Here is a 16,605-nt window from a genome sequence, read left to right on the forward strand (position 1 = left end):
AAAAGAAGAGAGAAGATTCAAATAACAAAAATTAGAAATGAAAAAGGTGATATTACAAGTGATTCACCTGAAATACAAGGAATCATTTGAGACTACTATAAAAAACTATACGCCAACATGTTTGAAAATCTAGAGGAAATGGATAAATTTCAGGACACACAGAAGCTCCCAAAACTGAGCTATGAAGATGTAGAAAATCTGAAAAGACCAATAACAATAAAGGAGATTGAAGCTGTTATCAGAAAGCTCCCAACAAAGAAAAGCCCAGGCCCAGATGGATTCGCAGCAGAATTTCACCAAACATTCAAAGAGGAACTGACACCAATTCTTTACAAACTATTCCAAAAGATTGAAACAGACACAAATCTCCCAAACTCTTTCTATAAAGCAAACATCATCCTGATATCAAAACCAGGTAAAGATATAACCAAAAAAGAAAACTAAAAGCCAATATCCTTGATGAATATAGATGCAAAAATCCTCAATAAAATACTAGCAAACAGAATACAACAACACATACGTAAAATTATTCACCACGATCAAGTGGGATTCATCCCAGGGATGCAAGGTTGATCCAACATATGCAAATCAATAAATGCGATACACCATATTAATAAAATCAAACACAAGGACCATATGATCATCTCTATAGATGCTGAAAAAGCATTTGATAAAATTCAACACTTATTCATGACAAAGACCTTCTATAAGTTAAGTATAGATGGAAAGTATCTCAACATAATTAAAGCCATATAAGAAAAACCCACTGCCAATATCATCCTGAGTGGGGAAAAGCTGAAAGCTTTTCCTTTAAGACAGGAACTAGACAAGGATGCCCACTCTCACCACTCCTATTCAACATAGTGTTGGAAGTACTAGCCAGAGCAATCAGAGAAGAGAAGGAAATAAAGGGCATCCAGATCGGAAAAGATGGAGTCAAACTGTCCCTGTTTGCAGATGACATGATCCTATATATCAAACAGCCTAAAGCCTCTACAAAAAAACTCTTGGAGTTGATAAATGATTTCAGCACAGTAGCAGGATACAAAATCAACTCACAAAAATCAGTAGCATGTCTATTCTCCAATAGTGGTATTCAACATAGTTTTGGAAGTATTAGCCAGAGCAATCAGAGAAGAGAAGGAAATAAAGGGCATTCAGATTGGAAAGGAGGAAGTCAAACTGTCCCTGTTTGCAGATGACATGATCCTATATATTGAACAGCCCAAATCATCTATTAAAAAACTCTTAGAGGTGATAAAAGAGTTCAGCACAGTAGCAGGATACAAAATCAACACACAAAAATCAGTAGCATTTCTTTTCACCAATAGTGAACAAGCAGAAAGAGAAATCAAGAAAGCCTGCCCATTCACAATAGCCACCAAAAAAATAAAATACTTAGGAATTGAACTAACTAAGGATGTGAAAAATCTCTATAATGAGAAGTATAAACCACTCCTGAGAGAAATTAGAGAGGATACAAGAAGATGGAAAGACATCCCATGCTCCTGGATTGGAAGAATCAATATAGTGAAAATGACTATACTACCCAAAGTTATCTACAAATTTAATGCAATCCCCATTAAAATTCCTATGACATTTTTCTCTGACATGGAAAGAACTATACAGTCATTTATCTGGAATAACAAAAGACCACGAATAGCCAAAGCAACGCTGAGCAAAAAAAATAAAGCTGGAGGTATTACTCTACCTGACTTTAAACTATACTACAAAGCTATAATAACCAAAACAGCATGGTATTGGTATAATAACAGAGACTCTGATCAATGGAATAGAATAGAGCACCCTGAAATCAACCCACGCACTTACTGCCATTTGATCTTCGACAAAGGCATTAAGTCTATTCACTGGGGTCGGGACTCCCTCTTCAGCAAAGGGTGCTGGGATAACTGGTTATCCATTTGCAGGAGATTGAAACTAGACCCACATCTCTCACCATTTACTAAAATCAACTCAAAATGGATTAAGGATTTAAATATACACCCTGAAACAATAAAACTTATTAAAGAAAATATAGGAGAAACCCTTCAGCAAATAGGGCTGGGCACAGACTTCATGAATATGACCCCAAAAGCATGGGCAACCAAAGGAAAAATAAACAAATGGGACTATATCAAACTGAAAAGTTTCTGCACAGCAAAAGAAACAATTAACAGAGCTAAAAGACAGCCAACAGAGTGGGAGAAAATATTTGCAAAATACATATCTGACAAAGGACTAATATCCAGAATATATAAGGAACTCAAACAACTTTACAAGGAAAAAACAAGCAACCCAATTAAAAAATGGGCAAAAGAGCTAAGTAGGCATTTCTCTAAAGAAGATATGCAAATGGCCAACAGTCATATGAAAAAATGCTCAACATCACTCAGCATCCGGGAAATGCAAATCAAAACCACACTGAGATACCATCTCACCCCAGTTAGGATGGCTAAAATCCAAAAGACGCTGAACGATAAATGCTGGTGTGGTTGCGGAGAAAAAGGAACTCTCTTACATTGTTGGTGGGAATGCATAATGGTGCAACCCCTATGGAAAATGGTTTGGAGGTTCCTCAAACAGTTGCAGATTGATCTACCATATGACCCAGCTATTTCACTGCTGGGAATATATCCAAAGGAATGGAAATCATCAAGTCGAAGGTATACTTGTTTCCCAATGTTCATTGCAGCACTCTTCACAATAGCCAAGAGCTGGAATCAGCCCAAATGTCCATCATCGGATGAGTGGATACGGAAAATGTGGTATATCTACACAATGGAATACTACTCAGCTATAAAAACGAATGAAATACTGCCATTTGCAACAACATGGATGGACCTTGAGAGAATTATATTAAGTGAAACAAGTCGGGCACAGAAAGAGAAATACCACGTTCTCGCTTATTGGTGGGAGCTAAAAATAAATGAATAAATTCACACACACACACACAAAAATGGGGGGGGGCGGAGAAGACATAACAACTACAATTCCTTGAAGTTGATACGACAGGCAAACAGAAAGGACATTGTTGGGAGGGAGGGGGGAGAGGGAGGTGGGAGGGAGGTTTCGGTAATGGGCCACAATAATCACCCACATTGTAAATTGGCAAAATAAAATTAAGAAAAAAACAAAAAAAGAAAACTCAAAAAAATTAATTAATTAAAAAAATAAAAAGTAATTTTTTTAATTAAAAAAAAAAACAAAAACGAATGAAATACTGCCATTTCCAACAACATGGATGGACCTTGAGAGAATTATATTAAGTGAAACGAGTCAGGCACAGAAAGAGAAATACCACATGTTCTCACTTATTGGTGGGAGCTAAAAATTAATAAATAAATTCACACACACGCAAACACACACACACACATACACACACACAAAACCGGGGGGGCGGGGGGAAGAATATATAACAACTACAATTACTTGAAGTTGATATGACAAGCAAACAGAAAAGATATTGTTGGGTGGGAGGGAGGAGAGGAAGGAGGGAGGGAGGTTTTGGTAAGGGGCAACAATAATCAACCACAATGTATATCAACAAAATAAAATTTAAAAAAAAATTTAAAAAATAAAGTTAAAAGAAAAAAAAAAAGACAACCTTAAGTGCACACAGTTCTAATCATGGGTGTTCCAGAAGGGGAGGAGAAAGGAAAAGGGATGGAAAATCCTATTCGACAAAATAATAATGGAAAACTTCCCAGGTATAAGGAGAGACACAGACCTTCAGATCTGGGAGGCCCAAAGATCACTGAACAGATTCAATCCAAAAATATCATTTCCAAGACACATTATAGTCAAACTGGCAAAGCTCAAAGACAAAGAAAGAATCCTGAAAGCAACAAGAGAAAAGTGCCAAGTCACCTTAAGGGAGACCCTATAAGACTAACAGCAGACTTCTTAACAAAAACCGTACAGGCCAGAAGAAAATAGGAAGATATATTCAAAATAATAAAAGACAAAACTGCCAGACAAGAATACTATATCCAGCAAGGCTATCCTTCAGAAATGAGGGAGAAATAGTGTATTTTCCATACCAAAAAAAAAAAGAAAATTGTGGGAGTTCACCACCACATGATCAACCCTGAAAGAAATCCTCAGGAGAGTCCTGCATCTGGAATCTGAAAAATGATAATTACTACCACAAATACACAAGAAAGAACAAAACCCAGTGGTAGAACAAAAATGCAAACGAGAAAGAGAAAGAAACTGAATCTTATCACCTCAAAAAACAAAGAAACATCAAAGACAAACAATAGAAGGGGAAGGAAGGAACAAACGATATTTAAAATATCCAAATGAAAATCAATGAAATGCCAGGAGTAAGACAATACCTTTCAATAACAAGCCTAGATGTGAATGGATTATACTCCCCACTCAAAAAACACAGACTGACTGACTGGATTAAAAAGCTAGACCCAACTGCATGCTGTCTTTGAGAGATTCACCTCACCTGTAAAGACACACACAGACTAATAGTGAAGGGACAGAAAAGGATATACTACACAAATGGAAACCAAAATGAGCAGGCATAGCTGTTCTTATGTTGGATAAAATAGATTTTAAACCAAAAACCATAAAAAGAGTCAAAGAAGGCCTCTATATAATGATACAAGGATCTATCCAGCAAGAAGACCTACCAATCACAATTATATATGCACCCAATACTTGAGCACCCAGATATATAAAGCAAACACTATTAGGCCTAAATAAAGAGACAGACCGCAATACAATAATAGTAATAATAGGTAGGACCTGAATACCCCTCCTCAGCAGTGGAAAGTTCATCTAGGCAACAAATCAACAGAAAAACACAGGATTTAAACTATACCTTAGACCAACTGGACCTGGCAGATATCTACAGAACATTTCATCCAACAACTACAAAACATACATTCTTCTCACCAGCACATAGAATATTCTCCAAGACAGACCACATGTTAGGTCACAAATTAAGTCTCAACAAAATTTTTAAAACTGAAATCATTTCAAGTGCCTCCTCAGACCACAATGGATTAAAACTAGAAATCAATAACAAGCAAAACTCTGTAAACTATACAAATACATGGATATTAAAAAACATGTTCCTGAATAACCTATCAGTCAGTGAAGAAATTAAACAAGAAATCAAAAAGTTTCTTGAAACCAATGAAAAAAATAAAGATATATCATACCAAAACCTGTGGGACACTGCAAAAGTAGTATTAAGAGGGAAGTTTATTATGATAAACACTTACATCAAAAGAATAGGAACATTTCAAATAAACAACCTAATGCTACATCTCAAAGAACTACAAAAAGAAAAACAATCCAAGGCCAAAATTAGTAGACAGAAAGAAATAAGATCAGAGGAGAACTCCATGAAACAGAGACCCTCAAAAGTGATTCAAAAGATCAATGGAACAAAAATTTGTCTTTTTGAGATTAAAAAAATAAGCAAGCCATTAACTAGGCTAACTAAAAAAAGGAGACAGAAGAAGGCCCAAATAACAAAAATTGGAAGTGAAAAAGGAGACATTACAACCAATACCACAGAAATACAAAGAATCATTAGAGACTATTATAAACAACCATATACCTACAAATTTGAAAACCTGGAGGAAATTGATAAATTTTTGGACACATACAAACTACCAAGATTGAACCAAGAAGAAATAGAAAGCCTGAACAGACCAATAATAAGCAATGAGATTGAAGCAGTAATCAGCAGTCTCACAACAAAGAAACGCCTAGAACTGGATGGCTTTACTGCTGAATTCTACCAAACCTATACAGAGGAATTAGTACCAACTCTCTTCAAACTAAGCCAAAAAATTGAAATACAGGGCATTCTCCCAAACTCATTCTTTGAGGCCAGCAGCACCCTGATACCAAAATCAGACAAAGATACAACAAGAAAATAAAACTACAGGCAAATATCTTTGATGAACATAGACACAAAAATCCTCAACAAAATACTAGCAGTCAGTATACAGCAACACATTAAAAGATTATACACCACAATCAAGTGGGATTCATCCCAAGACTGCAAGGATAGTTCAACATATACAAGTAAACAAATGTGATAAACCACGTCAACAAAATCAAGCAAACAACCATATGATTCTCTCAATAGATGCAGAAAAAGCCTAAGACAAATTTCAACATCCTTTCATGATAAGGACTCTCAGCAAATTAGGTACAGAAGAAAAGTATCTCAACACAATAAAAGCCATACATGACAAACCCACTGCCAATATCATCCTGAACAGTGGCTTTTCCCTTAAGAACAGGAACAAGAAAAGCATGCTCACTCTCACCACTCCTATTTAACATAGTATTGGAAGTAATAAACCAGAGCGATCAGGCAAGGAAAAGAAATAAATGGCATCCAAATTGGAAAAGGCAAAGTGAAACTGTCCCTATTTGCAGATGACATTATCCTATATATAAAAAAACCTAAAGATTCTACCAACAAACTCTTAGAGCTGATAAATGATTTCAGTAAAGTTGCAAGATACATTATCAAAATGCAAAAATCACTTGCATTTTTACACTCTAACAATGAACTACTAGAGAAAGAAATCAAGAAAGCTAACCTATTTACAATAGTCACCAAAAAAAAAAAAAATACCTAGGAATTGATTTAACCAAGGAGGTGAAAGATCTCTACAATGAGAACTACAAATCACTGCTGACAGAAATTAAAGAAGACACAAAAAGATGGAAAGACATTCCATGTTCTTGCACTGGAAGAACTAAAATTGTGAAAATGTTCCTACTAACCAAACCCACTACAGATTCAATCCAATCCCCATAAAAATACCAATGACATTCTTCACAGAAATAGAAAAACAATCCTAACATTCATATGGAACAACAAAAGACTCTGAATAGCTAAAGCAATCCTGAGCAAGAAAAATAAAGCCAGAGGCATTACTCTACCTAACTTCAAATTATACTTCAAAGCTACAGTAACCAAGACAGCTTGGTACTGGCATAAAAACAGACATTCAGACCAATGGAATAGACCTGAGAACTTAGAAATCAACCCACATACCTACAGCCAACTGATATTTGACATGGCCAACAGGAGCATACTTTGGGGAAATGACAGCCTCTTCAATAAGTGGTGCTGGGAAAACTGGACACCCACATGTAAAAGAATAAAACTAGACCTGTACCTCTCACTATATACCAAAATCAACTCAAAATGGATTAAAGACTTATACGTAAGACCTGAAACTATAAAACTACTAAAAGAGAACATAAAGGAAACACTTCAGGAAACAGGACTGGGCAAAGACTTTATGAATATGACCCTCAAAGCACAAGCAACAAAAGGAAAAATAAATAAATGAGATTATATCAAACTAAAAAGGTTCTGCACAGGAAAAGAAGCTGTTAACAGAGCAAAAAGACAACATACAGAATGGGAGAAAATATTTGGAAACTATGCATCTGACAGAGTATTAATATCCAGAATATACAAGGAACTCAAACACTTAACAGTAAAAACATAAGCAACCCGATTTTTAAAACAGGAAAAGGAACTGAATAGGTATTTCTCAAAGGAAGATATACAAATGGCCAACAGACACATGAAAAAATGCTCAACATCACTAATCATCAGGGAAATGCAAATCAAAACCACACTGAGATATCACCTCACTCCAGTTAGACTGGCCAATATAAAAAAGATAAAGAATAACCAATGCTGGCAAGGATGTGGATAAAGGGGAACCCTCCTACACTGTTGGTGGGACTGTAAATTAGTGCAGCCATTATGGAAAATGGTACAGAGCTTCCTCAAACAACTACAGATAGAATTGACATACAATCCAGCAATCCCGCTTCTGGGTGTATACCCAAAGGAATGGAAATCATTATGTCTGAGGGATACCTACACTACCGTGTTTATTTCAGCTCTATTTACAATAGCCAAGATTCAGAACCAACCTAAATGTCCATCAATGGATGACTGGATAAGGAAAATGTGGTATATCTACACAGTGGAATACTACTCTGCCATGAAAAGGAATAAAATTCGGCCATCTGGAGCAACATGGATGAACTTAAAGAAGATTACGTTAAATGAAATAAGCCGGGTACAGAAAGAGAAATAACACATGTCCTCACTCATAAGTGGGAGAGAAGAAAGAAGGAAAGGGAAGAGAAGGGGAGGCTAGGGGAGGGGGAAAAAAGGAAAGAAGGAAAGAAAGAAAAGAAGAAAGAAACAAACAACAATTACAATAATTACTTGAACTTTCAAAAGGAGAGAACAGATCTGAGGCCACCAGATGTGGGCAAGCAGCCAGGGAGGGGTTAGAGAGAGAAAAAAAAAAAAAAAAAAAGAGGCCTAGTTCTCAGACTTTTATTCAAGTAAATAAATTCAAAGATAGTATCACTTTCATTTCAGAAACTTTTCAAAGTAACTCCATAAATATTTTAAGTGAAAATTTAAATAATGAATAAGAACTATCCAACTGAAGTTGAAAAAAAAATGAAAGGACTGCTTATAATTCTTTTTTTTTTAAAGTTTGTAATAGTAGACCATAGTTGGCTTTTGTTTTCTCGTTTTCCTTTTCATCCTTGCTTGGCCAGTTAAAAAAATGACATACTATGCAGCCCCAAACATGCTGTTTGGAAACTTTATTAATATTTGAAATTCAAAAGTCTGAGAATCAGATCCTGTTCCCTTGCCTACAAATCTGTTCTCTTCTTCAACATTGGCCCGTTTTGTTTTCTCTGGTTGCGATCCCGTTGCCGGTCCCGGTCCGGTACGGGGGCAACACTGAGGGTTGCGATCCGTTGCCGGACACGGAAAAAGACAAAAAAAAAAAAAAACATTGGCCCGTTTTGTTTTCTCTCTTGTCCACTATTCTTCAGACATAAAAGCCTTTTTTTCATTTCTTGCTCCAGTGCCTTTACATATGCTGCTCCTACTGTCTGAAAAAATTTTTTCTCATAATTGACATCTTTTCAGCAATAAGGTCTTAGCGTAAACATCCCCCTAGCACAGAGTGCTGCCCTAACCACTTTATCCATCCCCTTGACCCAGTTTTTAATTATATGTAATTTGTATTTATTTATTTATTTAAATTTATCATTATACAATGTAGCTGATTTTTGTGGTCCTTTACCAATTCCTCCCTTTCCCCCCGCCTTCCTCTACCCCTTTCCCACTCCCATCAACATCACATCCATTCTCTTCTCTTAACAAGTTCAAGAAATTATTGTGATTGTTGTGTCTTTTTTTTCTATTTGTCTATTTATTTATTTATTTTTGTTAGCTCCCACATGTAAGTGAGGACATGTGGTATTTCTCTTTCTGTGTCTGAATTATTTCTTGTTTTTTTTTTTTTTGTCTTTTGTCTTTTTCCGTGTCCGGCAACGGATCGCAACCTTCAGTGTTGCCCCCGTACCGGACCGGGGACCGGCAACGGGATCGCAACCCCCGCGTTGCTCCCGCGCCTCGCTCAGCCAGTGAGCGGGAACCGGTCTGTATGTGGGATCCGAACCCTCGGGCGGGAGCACCGCCGCGCTTCCCAAGTGGCGCACTTATCCAGTGCGCCACCGGGCCGGCCCCATGAATTATTTCACTTAACATAATTTTCTCTAAATTCATCCCTGTTGCTGCGAATGGTACTATTTCATTCTGTTTTATAGCAGAGTGGTATTCCATTGTGTAGATATACCATATTTTCCTCATCCACTCGTCCGATGATGGGCATTTAGGCTGATTCCAACTCGTGGATATTGTAAATAGAGCTGCAATAAACATGGGAGTGCTGGTATCCCTGTAACATGATGATTTCTATTATGGGATAATAATAATAATAGTGGGATAGCTGGGTCACATGGCAGTTCTATCTGAAGTTGTTTGAGGAATCTCCACACCATTTTCCATAATGGCTGCACCATTTTACAGACCCAGCAACAACGTAGGGAGGGTTCCCCTTCCTCTGCATCCTCACCAGCATTTGTTATTCTCGGTCTTTTGGATATTAGCCAACCTAACTGGGGTGAGATGATATCTCAATGTGGTTTTGATTTGCATTTCCGGATGCTGAGTGATGTTGAGCATTTCTTCATGTGTCTGTTGGCCATTCGTATACATCTTCCTTTGAGAAATGCCTATTCAGCTCCTTTGCCCATTTTTTAATCAGGTTACTTCTTTATAATTTGATTGCTTACTTGTTAAGTGTTTGTCTCCTTGGACTGAAAGAACCATGTGGGCAGTATCTGTGTTAGTTTAATTTGCTAATGTTGAACTCCTTACCCACATCAAGGGCATAAAATGGGTCTGAAGCTAGAGACTTAGAGGAAAGACTTCTGAAGATTTCATTGAGAAAGCTATGCTATGAGCCCCAGTCTCACTCTGCTCCAACAAGAAGGAGAAGGGACGAGCTGCTAAACCCAAATCAAGGAAAGACACGTTAGGGACATCAGTTGAAGAGGTCAATATGTATTTCTTACAGTTGGTCAGTGTGTAATTTACACCTGAGAATTTTAAGGGCTGACAGACCAGCTGCAGTGGCCCATGTAAGCAGAGTAGGTGTTGCTGCACTGGCTTCCTGAAACTTCCAGAGTATGGTTAGCAAAGTTCACACAAGGGCCTCCCGGGAACCAGACGTGGGCACATGCCTGAGACAGCCACCATGGGGTCATCTCAGGAATTACCAGGGCAGGCATTGAGGGCTGAGTACGTGTAAACCAGAAGCTGGGGGTTGGCCTAGCTGTCCCAGAACTGAGGAAAGAGCAGTATTACCAAGACAAAGCATTTCAAATAGTGCATATCAAGGAAATGGGTGGCAAGAGATCCCAAAGGATTTGGGAGGGCAGGAGCAGCATCTTAGGAAAGTCCATTGAAGTGCTCTCAATAGCAAGCTTTAAACACCTGCCCAACCAGAAAGCCCAGCACCTGTGCCCAACCGTGAAGTCAAGTAAGACCTGTCCTGCCTCTCTTTTCTCTCTTGCTCAAATCTCCCTTTCTGGGTTGTAGAAAAGACAGAAGAAGCTGAGCAACTGCTCTTCCTGACCTGCAGCATTTTCACCATCAACAGACCCCAGTTGGGAAAGAGAAGACATAAATTCACACTCACTGTGAGATGTATCACTTGGCAAAATTAGATTCCAAGCAAAATCAAAGTAGTTTTAAAAATTAATCAAATAATAAATGAATACGTAAGCATTTTGTTTGTATTGACAACAGGATGAAAGGGGTCATTCATGGTCCTTAATACATTCCTCTAAAATCTTTTTAACAAGCACAAGTATACACTACTAAAAAAAAGACAAATGCAAATAAATAAACCCCACTCCTTTCCCACTCTCACTCTACCATTAATTGCAAATTATTCCAACTCCTCAGACTTGGAGGTTAGAGAGAGGTGCCAAAGTCCTGCCTTCCCCACTCCAGTTTCCAGGCTGGAGACCTCTTCCTCCAGTGACTGGCCAGGAGTGGGAAAGATCTGATCCTCTGAACAGGAGGACCCTCTCCTCCTCTTGCCCACAGGGATCTGGCCTTCCTATTGCCGGCCTCAGCAGGATAACACTCAGCCGTATCCCACTACAACACGTATCCCCAACATTCTTCCACACAGCATGACACAGGCAGCAGGGCCTTTATTTCCCCACTAACATGAAAACATGGGGAAGCAGGCATACCACTTTGTCTTTGCAAGACCAATCCCTGCATTTGGCTCTACCGCTTTACTATAAGAAGGTTCGATGAGCTGAGCTAGACCTCGCCCTGGGGTGATCCTGGGGTGATGCTGCTGCAGTGCTCCAGCAGTCTTCCCATGCCTTCCTGGGGTGGACGAAGAGCCTCCGTCTCAAAGGCCACATGTACAACCTCTCACTTGCCCTGCTCTGCACTGTCTCAAGGAAACTGGAGGACATGCTTGGTCACGGTTTAGCTTGTCATAAAACAGCAACCTCGATGAAATACAAACTAGAGCCCAAATATGTTCTCCTTGCATTTCTGCTCTATCCCTTGAGGCTAATGAACCAAAGTCAATTTACTCTCTCACCTTCCAACATCCCAAACCAGAAGATGGCTGCCGTGATCGTGGAGTCTCCTTTGTCCAGGACCAGCCTGTCAGGTCCCGTCAGCCCGGCTCTCTGTCTTACCTGAGAGCTGAAGTAAAATCCTTGGCTGGGATTGAAACTGCCCCGTGAAGAATGACCTCAAATTGTCTCAAAGGCAATGATAAGTGCAGGCTTGTTGCAAACTTATGGGTTTTTTTAAATAGGCTTATCCTACATTTTAGCAAATATTACTTAATACAAACATATCTAAGATGTGAAAACAGAACTTACATTACCATCTTTATCAATGGGTTGCTCAGAGTAACTGAACAGGAAATGAATTAAAACCACAGTAACTCAAGAGCAGAACCCAGAAGACTTGGTCTCTTACCCCAAGTCTTCTGACAACTTTGGGCCAGGGACTTAATGTGCCCAGCTTCTCCTTCCTCAAAGCCCAAAGTGTCTCAGGCCTCTGGCTCCTACGAGCTGAGAGCCTCATGTGGATGGGATATGGCCACACCCACAAAAACAGGACCATTACTATTCATATATGGTAACGTGGGGTTGACTAATATTTAGACATAACAGAGGTTACACCACCGTCATAGGATGTTCCAAAGCCTGGTCAAGTTGACTGCCTCCCCACCCACCCAGAGGACTGACTCATCCTACACAGAGAAAGTAAAGCCACCACTGACCTCCCAGCCAAGCATCTCCGCAGAGAATAGGATGCTCCTCCCCCGCAGGTCCGGGAGCAGTCACTCCAGTTGCCCCAGGCATCCCAGTTGCCATCTTCCTCTTCATCTGAATAAGTGTTTCTTGAGGTCTAGATGTGAAAAAATGCAATAAATTATAGACAAGTGTGGAATAAATATCCCAAAGCTTGCTCACAGTTATACCAGAGTCGTCTTCTAAGCTCTTTACAAAGAAGAAAATTGCCTTAAAATGCTTTGTTTTGGAATGGCTGCATTAAAAAAACCACTTAAGAGAGGTTTATATAGAAATTATTTGGGGCCGGCCCGGTGGCGCACTGGATAGTGCGCCGCTTGGGAAGCGCAGCGGCGCTCCCGCCCGAGGGTTCGGATCCCACATACAGACCGGTTCCCGCTCACTGGCTGAGCGAGGCGCGGGAGTAACACCTAGGGTTGCGATCCCGTTGCCGGTCCCGGTCCGGTACGGGGGCAACACTGAGGGTTGCGATCCGTTGCCGGACACGGAAAAAGACAAAAAAAAAAAAAAAAAGAAATTATTTGGCACCTGTTTGCCTTTCCACCTGAAGAAGGTTTTGTCCAAATGGCTTCTAAGCTCAGTTTCATACCTGAAATTTTGTCATTCCTAAATTTAAATAAATTACCTAAATACCAATTTCTTTTTATTATTATTCAGTCTTCTAACTTACATAGCAATGCCCCAGCTTGTATCTGAGAAGTGATCACCATTGAAATTCTGACTTGCTTGTCCATCAGGAAGACAGGTAATAACTTGCAAGAAGCCTTCTTCCATGAGGATATGTGGAACCTCCCCAGAGAGGCTCCATCCCAGGAAAATAAAGTCAGATGGACAAGCTTGGCTAAGTTATAAATCTTTTGGGGTCCAAGAAAATAGGGAAGGGTCAATTATGAGTAGAGTTTGGTTTCATTTGTCTCCTGGACTTGCCACCGCTGACATATCAGGACACTCTAGAGAAGACAGGAGACAGGGAGGTACAGTGAAAAATATATAGATAGCTGTAAATACAGATGTGAAAAGAAATGAAGCTTATTACTTAAAGTTACAAAAGTTTACTAAGGGACCTAAGTAGACTTGAGTAAACGGAGAAACCACCATAGTCCCAAAAGGGTAGACTCAGCACTGTAGAATGGTAATTGTCTTTAAATTAATCTACAAATTAACAGCAATTCCAATCAAAACCCCCAAAAGGAAAGTTTTGGAGACCCAACAAATGATTCTAAAATTCATCTAGTGGAGTATAAGTCTATAAGAGCCAAGAAAAAAAAAAAGGTAAAAGAAGATAGAATTACCATATGATCTAGCAATCCTACTTCTAGGTATTTATCCAAAAGAATTGAAATCAGGATCTCGAAGAGATATTTGTACACCCATGTTCGTTGCATCATTGTTCACAATAGTCAAGAGATGGAAGCAGCCCAAGTGTCCACTGAGAGATGAATGGATAAAAAACATGTAGTATACACATACACTGGAATATTATGGAGCCATAAAAAAGAAAGAAACCCTGTCACATATTACAACATGGATGCACCTTGAGGACATTATGCTATGTGAAGCAAGCCAGTCACACAAGGATGGATACTGCATGATTCCACCTATATGAGGTGTCTAAAGTAGTCCAATTCATTGAAGCAGAAAGTAGAATGGTGGCTGCCAGGGACTNACACATACACTGGAATATTATGGAGCCATAAAAAAGAAAGAAACCCTGTCACATATTACAATATGGATGCACCTTGAGGACATTATGCTATGTGAAGCAAACCAGTCACACAAGGATGGATACTGCATGATTCCACCTATACGAGGTGTCTAAAGTAGTCCAATTCATTGAAGCAGAAAGTAGAATGGTGGCTGCCAGGGACTAGGGGAAGGGGACAATGGGGAATTACTGTTCAATGGGCATAAAGTGTCAGTCATGCAAAATGAAAAAGTTCTTAAAGATGTGCTGTGTAACATTGTGCTTGTAGTTAACCATACTGTACCATATACTTTAAAATTCATTGAGGATAGGTCTTATGTGATTTTTTACCACAATTTTTTTTTTAAAACTGTAAAAGAATTGAAATGGGACAGAAATTGCCTCAATTAAATGATTACAGAATTGGCATAGCAATAAAACAATCAGATCTATTAAATTAAAAAAGGGTCCAGAAACAGATTCTAGTACAAGGACATAGTACATTTAAATCATAGACAACATCTTCACAAAATACACCAAAATGAATTTCAACTATATTAGAGATTTATATTTAAAATACTAGAAAAATTACAGATGAATAGTCATATAGAGCTGGTATAGGAAAGACTTTCCAGAACATATCAAAAAAAAGGTAGAAACTATAAAGAGAAAGACTGATAAGTTTAATTACATTAAAATAAAAACACAAATAGCATGTTAAATCTCTTCATCTACAGATTAAGATATAGGTATGTAAATCTACACACAAAAATGTCATACTTAGAGTACAAGAATATGGGCTGGAAACACACCAAAGTGCTTCTAAGAATAGACAGAGTAGGACTAGGAGCGAATGTTGTCAGGGAGAGACACAAAAGGAATGTCAACTGGATGTTTTATTTCACCCTAACCCCTCCAAAAAAATGTCTAAAGCCAATATGCCAAAATCTTCAATTTGATGAAGCAAGTGGTGCTGTAATGGATACCGGTTTTATGAACTGAACTTTCATGGTTTTTAAAATTTATTTTTGTAAATATATTTCAGGGGATAAAGGCATTAGATAACAATATAAGCCTATGTCATTTTTAATACAGGTAAACATGTAGATGCACAGAGAAGGGAATGAGAAGTTAACTAAAATATTACAGAGGTTACCTGTAGGTAAGAGGGATTTGAGTGACTTTAATGTCTTTTGTTTTTGTTTTTCTGCACTTCGTAGAGTCTGTTTTTCATAAAACACACAATACTTTAATTAAAAACAAGCACACAAACAAACAAAAACCACATCCTCTTGGTGTACAGAAAAGTTCAAGTCAGACAGAATTTCACAGGTAAGCTCTACGTTGGAGAACAGCAATGTTTGTGAAGGGACGTGTGACACGCTAATGAACTGCAGCCTGTGACTGCACCAGATATTGCACAGGTTTCCTTAAGCCCTTAGGCAAGTTACCTCATCCAACGAAAAACCATTAAACTAACATCCAACGAAAAACCATTAAATTAAGAGAGAGATCTGTAGGAAAGACCTTCAAAAGTGAAATGAAGAAATAATAAAGCAGAGAGGGGGTTTCCCAATAATTTTCACTCAAGTCTCACCAGTCCACGGGTTTTATGGCTTCTTGCCAATCTACCTATTTACAGCACAGTAAGCGGTGCTACTAGAGGCAATATTTCAGTAACAGTCAAGTGAAAGGAAAGGATAAATATCTGGCAACTGATCAAATCTGTCATCAGGAATAGGGGCTAATTAAACCCACACTATTTACTGTTCTAATTAGACCACTGTTCAGTTCAATGTTCTACACTAAACGTCACCAAACATAACTGCATCCTGCCTATAACATAATATAAAGTCTTAATTCATTAAAAATACAATAAGCAGTTTAATACATTCATCTTGACATTTAGGTTAGGTAAGTCCAAATCATTTAGGCAAATGTTTAAAATATACACAGCTGAAACTGATTTTTCATTTTGTCACTTGATATACTGATAGGTTGAATGCGAAAAGTTGAAAAACATCATCATATTTATTTTTAAATGAAAGTTGAGAGTTCTTTGCAATATTGTTTTAATTTGTTTTTATTCCCTCTATCCCATCTGTTCAGTTTATAGTTAAAATCAGGTTTCTTTCCATAACTTCTCCACCTTTACTTACGGAAAAAAAAAAAAAAAA

At 38.3% G+C, this 16,605-nt stretch overlaps 1 protein-coding gene across 1 annotated transcript in view; it reads right to left on the bottom strand.

Moving 5' to 3' along the window:
- The window catches only part of LOC103604204 (ADAMTS-like protein 3), a 128,005-nt gene that overhangs the window by 108,934 nt on the left and 2,466 nt on the right, over positions 1–16,605 (bottom strand). The window contains 1 exon segment of the mRNA XM_008588783.1: positions 12,714–12,861. Coding sequence (XP_008587005.1) covers positions 12,714–12,861 — 148 coding nt within the window.

The sequence above is a fragment of the Galeopterus variegatus genome, unplaced genomic scaffold (assembly GCF_000696425.1).
Source record: "Galeopterus variegatus unplaced genomic scaffold, G_variegatus-3.0.2 Scaffold5033, whole genome shotgun sequence".
NCBI lineage: Eukaryota > Metazoa > Chordata > Mammalia > Dermoptera > Cynocephalidae > Galeopterus > Galeopterus variegatus.